The 7,984-nt window shown below is 42.0% G+C and overlaps 1 protein-coding gene across 1 annotated transcript; it reads right to left on the reverse strand.

Moving 5' to 3' along the window:
- Window positions 1–2,536: 2,536 nt before the first annotated feature.
- Window positions 2,537–6,138, reverse strand: LOC311045055 (transmembrane anterior posterior transformation protein 1 homolog; the record flags this gene model as incomplete). The annotated part of the gene is made up of 4 exons (XM_084056867.1): window positions 2,537–2,629; window positions 3,576–3,738; window positions 4,517–4,641; window positions 4,750–6,138. 4 exons carry the CDS (start codon window positions 6,136–6,138, stop codon window positions 2,537–2,539), a joined length of 1,770 nt encoding a protein of 589 aa, XP_083912993.1.
- Window positions 6,139–7,984: the final 1,846 nt, after the last annotated feature.

Consider the following 7,984-nt stretch of genomic DNA (forward strand, 5'->3'; position numbering starts at 1 on the left):
CATGATTTGCTGCATTTTGTTCAAAATGGGCCACTCCTGCAGACTTTAGATGTCAATCTTAGCCAATCAGGATGGAATATGCAAAATCAAACAGATTCTTCTTGACCACATGACTATAGAGATCATGTATACCGATTTGCGTGAAATGTGGATAACATCTGAAGGAGTAATATCCAAAAATGTGTTTTACATAAATCGGCCTCCTGGTGGCGCTATAAAAAGCAGATGTGAAAAATGCAAGGCAAAGGTTTTTCCTTGGCCTCTAGGGAGTGCACATACAAAGTTTTACACAGATCGGGGCAGTTATAGATAAACACGAATCGGCTGATTTGAAAAAATGGCATTTCTTCCTCGGCCTAGTGAGAATGTGCGTGCAAAATTTCACGGAAATTGCAAGCTGTGTTCATGATTTGAGGCATTTTGTTCAAAACGGAGCACAAAAATCTGAAAGGCCCCTTTCGTTTAATGACTATTAGAGATATTACTGTTTACCGATTTGCGTGATGTTTGGATAAAATCTGTAGGAAAACAATTTTGTTTTGTAAAAAGCGGCCTCCTGGTGGCGCTATTACAGGCCCATGTGAAAAATGTGGGGTAGAGGTTCTGAATTGGCATCCAGGGAGTGTGTGTGCACAGTTTGCTGTGATCAAGCCAACAGCGCCGGAGATTAGCTGTCTGGCGGAGTCTGCGGAGACAATGAAATCTGTAAAACTGAGCTTTTAGAGATACAATGATGTCTGATGAGCATGCACCTGGAAACAACAACAATAATAATGGTGGATGTACAGAGCTGTTTGTTTGGTTAGCACTGTTAGACTAAATTGCAACTTCTGTCAGATAACTCACAAATAGATTGAAACAATATTATAGAATGAGAATACAAGTGTGGATGTAATATTTTATCTTGGCGTTCAGGCTCTGCTACATTTTTCTAGTCATGGTCCAGGCTACCACCCTCAGTGTTGCCTTCTCTTTTTAGATATATAATAACAACCCCCCATGAGGAACAGAACCAATAGCAGAGCCCACTGGTGGCGCTGGGGTGATGGTGGGAGCAAACACTGCATGACAACACCAATGAAACTCAAGCGGACGGAACACAAATGTAAGAGGGCTTAAATAACCCGCCCGATTGGACAGCTGACAGAACTAACTTGCAGGCTACGTATAATTTAGTTTACAACTTAACATTGTAAATAAATAAATGTACCACTTCACCGGCCAGCAAAGGCATCTGCTGAAAACATCCAATATTACTTAGTCCACATCATCCACCAGATACAACGATTTTGGATTAGCCCCCATCTGTGACATCCCCTAACTCTGGGTGGCTCCGGGAGTCGGTTACCTATAGCATATACCCATTTCATATAACCCATTTCACAATGTTGTATAAAAAAATATAAAGGTAGTCAAGAGTTTGTCTTTTTGTCTAAGGAGTAGTAAAAAAAACATTTTCTCCCCAATTTAGTCATCATTACGCCAATTGACATGCCTGTGTGTTGTCACTGCTGTTGTATCCTACTGGCTCACCTGCCAGTGAGGAGCCCCCACCGGGAGGACGCAGCACCTCCGCCCTACTCCTCCCACCCAATACTCCCTACAAACAGGTGCCGCCCCAGCCAGCAGTAGTGCAGTGACAAATATCCCCCTCCCTGCCTGGCTTCCTTCCCCCGAACACGGGCCAGTTGTGTTCGTATATAGACGCTCAGCAAAGCCGGATGCACTCCTGTGGGTTCGAACCCCTGGACTCCGCTGTGCCTATGGTGCAGGCACTTTTGTGAAACAACCTTTTAAATCAGGGTTATTTGACAGTTTGTGTCTAATTTTACACATAAGCAACTTCCTGATCTGCTGCTGATCAGGAATGTTTTTGCACATGTCTACATAGATTGTTTTTTTTAAACTAAGTGTAGACAGGATTTTTAACAGGTAGAAGAAATCATTTGATATAAATATCCATACCGGTATGGCAAGGCCTTAAACTGGCTAAAGAGAGCTTTATGAAATCCAGCCAGAGTTTAATGTCCTGCAGTATGTACAGTAGCCCTTTAGGGATAGTATCTGGGCAGCATGTGAGGTGGCTAAAGCCAACCTGCAGGTAAGATACAGTAAGCCAGTGTCACAGTCTTTTCAGGCAGGTGACTGACCAGGTTCTGGTGTGACTGCCTGCTGTTGGAGAGAAGCTGGGACTGAAGTTTAGTGGCCCTTGCCAGGTAGAGAGTAAAGTAGGAGAGTGTATGTATTATGTATTATATGACTTCAGTGTGGATATGGAAGTCTAGGCTCTGTCACATGCTTTTTACATTTTTGTAAAACATTTTATTTATGATTTTTTAAAATTTGTTTTATATATGTATTAAATGTATTTATGTATTTATTTTCCTATTTGTTTTGCCCTCAGCTTGAGAAGAGTGGGGACCTAGTTTGTTCCCTGTTAAGACAATAATTTCATATAAATAGATTCATTAACTAGTCTAGTATAGAGATGCACGACAGCGTGCTTTTAGAAAATAGCAAGCAAAAAAAAACATAATCATAAAAGTCCCATAACAGGGTGCTGTGTGGCTTCTTTGTGGATCTCTGACATCATGTTAATGATATAGGCGTCAGAGCTCTGGTAGAGCAACTACACGAGCATCAACACATGGTGACTGTACTGTGCCTATAAGCAAGAACACATTCGGGCAGTCTGCCTTCTCAGTAAAGGGGTTAAACCTTTGGAACTCTTTGCCTACGGTCCTAAAACTAGAGACGGATGGTAATGTGTTTAACAGAGGGCTCAAATTATGGTTGAAATCAAATCAACTGTGTTCACATGTATAGCTACTGATTGGGTATTTGAATGATTATGTCTTCTTTTGTTTAGTTAATGTATTGGGTCTGATATTGATTTTGATGATGTTAATTATTAGTACATGTGAGTGTGTGTATATATGTGTATCCATACATACTGTATGTATGGGTGTGTGTATATATATATATTTATATATATACAATTATTAATTTTTTTGTACCTGATTGGGTTTTAGATTGGTGTTACTGTATTTTAGAAAAGCTTCCTGTGGACAGGTGTTGAAAATTAGCACTCGTGCTATATACATTGTAAGCAATGCATCTGGTTCCGTCCAATGTAATTTGTGATGTCCATATCAAATAAATAAACATAACATAACATAACATATCATATTGATCAGTCTTGTCTAAATATGGAGTGATGGCGGGATAGTGGATAAAAAAGTATTATTATTAATGAACAATGTGATTATTCACAAAATAATGATGATAATAATAACTAGAAGATGTGCTCCTCGGAGCACAGGTCTCCGCCAGTACTGTTCCTGATTAATCCTGTCTTACCTCACTTCAAAAGATATAAATGATCTTTTGAAGTGACACACCTATTTATATGTCTCTATTTCATCATGCGTCTCGCTAGCCAATCAAAGCACACCCTTTCAACATATTGTCACGTGTCACGTGAAGCTTGACCAATGTTAGCTTGGTGGACACACGGAAGGACGAGAACGAAAACATAGTCTCCTGGCGGAGACAATAATATATTAAAAGTATACAGGGATGTACTTCCTTGGCCTACTGGCAGTGTACACAAGAAATATGGCACCGGTTGTGTTTTCTCTGATTCTTTGTTTCCCTGCTTTGACTTGTAGCGAGGCATTGTGACAGTTGCAGTATTGCAGTAATGGAAGTGTCTTGTGTTCATCACAATTGTTGTAGCTGATGGTGAGGAATAAACAGAGATGGAGACACTTTGTGTAAGATAAAAGATTATTACATGAGCTCATGGAGAAGTACATTAAACACTCGGGTCGGCTGCCAAGTAGTTGTCTGGGGAAAGCAGGGATCAGAGCTTCGATACAAAGATAAGGGAGGCTTGCGTAATAGGACCAATCTGTATTCAAAACAATAAACACCAGGCTTGCGTGCCATGAAATCATGATTCTATAATATTCCAATTGTCAGAACATAACTGCATGTTCAAGGATTACTAACTACTTCCACAATTTCATATTTCTTTGTTTTTGATCACAATCTAACATGTTCATAGAATAGTTTCATCAAAACACAATGAACAACAAAAATGTATAAGTTTAACTAAGAGAAGTAGAAAGAAAAATAGAAAGAATTAAATCTGTTGAGGGTTAAGAGCAACCGGTTTACAGATTGTGATCGGGTTGATTCATGGTCCATGTTGACTTTTGTTATCTCAGTCTTTTAGCCCTAGTCAGTCAGTTAGTATTGGTGTTTGTATACATTTGTTAAGTATGACCTTTTCCCTGACTTTCTTCTTTACCTTGCATCTTATTCCGTTCTGCCCGGGATGCATGGAGGAAACGATGTGAGGTGGAGGCATCGTAGTGGTAGGGGGAGGGGGTTAATTGCAGTCTCCCATGACCTTTTCCTGTATGACATTCACATCACAGTCTCGAATGCCCTGGTGTTTAGTTGGTAATAGAAATAAACACTCAAGCAGGTTAATTGGAGTTGGCTGCACCTCTTGTCTGGCAGGGTGGGTGTGGGTTTGGATCCGTTGTTGGTTGATGCACGGTTGTCACAGATGGTGAAGCGGTCAGTCTCCAGCAGGTTTTCCTTTGGCATTTGTTGTTTGAATCCGTCTCCCTGCAGACCTGGGTCACCTTGCCGTCTTCATTGTCATCACCATCAGGTGTGGTCAGTAATGTGTTGCTCTTTGGCAGGTGGGGGGGCTGGGAGATGACAGATGCTTACCCTGAGGATGACAGACACACCTCTCTCTGTCACTGGATCTTGTAGTGTAGCAGTATGTGTGTGTCTGGTGCGGTGGGCTCTGGAGTTGGCACGGCTGGGGGCGATGGAACGAGGGGGATCAAACAGCTTCTCCTCCATGTTGGCTTCTTTGACGAACACACACGACTTCCCCAACATAACAATGCTTATTAGCACCTTCAGAGTTGTCATCCCCAGGTAGAAGAGCAGCACACACATAAAGGACAGAGAGCCCTGGATCTTCACTGAGCTGTTGACCACTCTGATCAGCATCAGAGCCAGAGGTAGGGAAACGAAGCCCATTCGCCTGGACACTGAATCACTGTAGTCTGTGTATGCATTTTTCTGCCAGCTGCTGACCAGGTCGATGGCGAGGCTGGCGCGGTACTCTCCATACACATCGGCATTGATGTTGTTGAACTTAGTGATGAAGGTGTGTTTGACAATATCCACGACGACCTCCGAGACTATCACCATGACAACGTCAGGGAACAGCACCCACAGGTGGTCCAGATTCCAGGAGAACTGCTCCATGTTCCTGAGGCACACAATGAGGAGGCGTATGTGGTTGGTGAACCTCTCCTTTATGTCACTGTTGGATATCTGAAGCAGGCTGTTCTTTTCAAACTTCTTAAACACGCTCCCTTTGATTTCCACAAAGTTGCTGGACATCATGATAGCGAGCAGTGACTTGTTGTGGGAGTTGAAGGCAACACTGAGGGTGGTAGCCTGGACCATGATGAGAATAGCATGAAGAAAGACATAGAGAACGGCCATGAGCAAGTGAGTGATTACCCCTCTGTGAGTACCCTTCTTCTGTTTAGGTTCTGTAGCCGTCCAGTACAAAGCATCTAGGATGTCCTGACCAACCGACGAGAAGAGGCGGTCTGCCACCTCCAGCATGTTGTACAGGAAGTATAGTTTGATGACAGACTGTCCTCTGATTAGGTGGTACATCATGGAATAGTCTACATAGCCAATCATACAGTAGCACACGACCAGGATTAAACCTTTCAACACATCACACACCTGGGCTGGCTGCAGCAGCCGAGAACCAGCGAGGACGGAGCAGGGCAGGGCGACGAGGCGGAGCAGAGCCAGTAGAACCCTGAGGGGCAGCAGAGTGAACACGTACAGAAACGCATCCAGACACAGGAAGGAGGCGAACATCATCAACTTCTCCAGTTCTATGGGTATGCGGAGGCAGTTGTAGACCCTCTCTCTGCTTTCTGAGTACTTGGCTTCATTGTGCTCGAGGAAGTATCCTCTTGTTAGCTCAATTTTGAGGAACTCCACCAGAGACATGTCAGAGAGGTTGCATTTCTTTCCTTTTCTATTGTCACCTCTATCGCTGAGCCCGAACATCTCCATGATCATAGCTCTTTCTCTTCTCCATTTACTTGTCTGACAGTCACTCGTCTTACGTCACCAATAAAACTGTATCTGTTGGTGACGTTGTCTGTGACGTCATCAGACAGTCAGAGTCTGCCATCTTCGTCCGATTCTCTCAGCTGACGTGAGTGACAGAAGATCAAGCCGAGAGAATGTGGTGGAATTGTGTCATCAGTTTAGGAGAGGAAAAGGGGCAAGTGCCGTGAAGGAGGGTAAGGATAGTGAGAGACTGGTGTTTTACAGACAGGAGAGGAAACAGTGTGTGCGTGTAGTGCGTAGCGAGCTACAGGAGTTTTATTTTCCTCAAGTTACTGCTGCAGGTAACTTGTGAGTGTGATGATTTTGAAAAACAGGATGAAAAAACAGTGCAGTGCAAAATATGCAGCATATAAATTGGGTTTTACGGATTAAGTGATTAAGCTGTTCAACACGTACGGTATAGCGGTAATAGGCTACTTTCAATATGATGACACATGTATGAAGACATCACTCCAATGTCTGATGACAGCACGTGGAGGAGAGAAATAAAACCTTCTCCTTGTAAACAGCGTCTCCATGCAACAGATCAAACTAAATAACTAAAACATTGAGTGGTTTATTGCAAAACATTTGCAACCCTATGCAGTTGTGAAGGACGCAGGATTTCAGCTAAATTAAAGCTCTGACATTTCAGCAACACCGTAAACCACAAAGTATTATAACTATAAACAGACATGACTAGGAATTGTCAATTAAAGATTTTATTTTTGAAACTTTATGGCTTTTAAACATCAGCGCTTTGATGCAATTTCTGAACATGATGGTGGCAGTTTAACCTGCAAGCTTCTTCCATTTGACGGTGTCAGGTTAGTGGCAGTTAAGAATCATAAAAAAGTAACAAAATCCTGAATCAGTCACATCGCTAATTTGACAGCTCTTCACCTTGTAGGCTCTGTCTGTAATGGAATGGTTGGCTTTGTTAACCGTGTTCAAATACTGACTCAATTGAGCTACTGTACATATTTGATAGGGTAAGGGTTAGCGTCAAGGTTTGTGTGCACTGCAATATTAATTTGTATAAATATGACGTCAGGCCACGGTTAACCGTGTTAAGTGACCTCTCTGTGACCTCTCTACGAGAACATTGTGCATCTGCATTGTATAACAAACTATCAAAATAGGTAACAATACGTGATAAAAGGAATGAGGAGTTCTAAGGGGCGAGGTACAGTCTGAAGAGGTGACTTTACAGACTGTAGCCGGAAATGGGGCGTGAGACTGCAGTCCTAACTGAAGGGCAGCTTATACCCTACAGTATATACTGTATGTCTGTGTCACCATCAGTGGTTATTCTATCCTACATTTTCCCAACCAGTGATCCTGTGCTGCAGCCTCAGTTTTGTCATCAAATCACATGGCTCCTTCTATTCTTAAATTACTATTTCCTTGTTTTGGTTTTAATTTGATTTGCCCCCTTGTTTATCGTTTTATAAATTTTTTGTTTAACATTTTAATAAAGTAAAAAAGTAAAATATATCGCATGGCTTCTGATGTTTGGTACTTTGGTCTGCATGTGGAGGGATTCATATCCAACTCAATCTTCCACTAAGTACATGGCAAATAACAGCCATCATATGCAACAAAACAGATGAGGGGGTATTAACCAGGGATGAGCATTAAGCCTCCTTAACCGTATTAATGACTGCTCAGCCAATGGTCGAAGAAAAATTCTGTATTTACATAATGAGACATAATAACTTGACTAACAAATACACACTGTGTAACATCCATACAATAATTAATTCAGAAATGTCATTGAATAAAGGCTCATTCTACAGTCATACTG

Source organism: Gymnoscopelus microlampas (assembly GCF_963454915.1).
Source record: "Gymnoscopelus microlampas genome assembly, chromosome: 5".
In the NCBI taxonomy this organism is placed as follows: domain Eukaryota; kingdom Metazoa; phylum Chordata; class Actinopteri; order Myctophiformes; family Myctophidae; genus Gymnoscopelus; species Gymnoscopelus microlampas.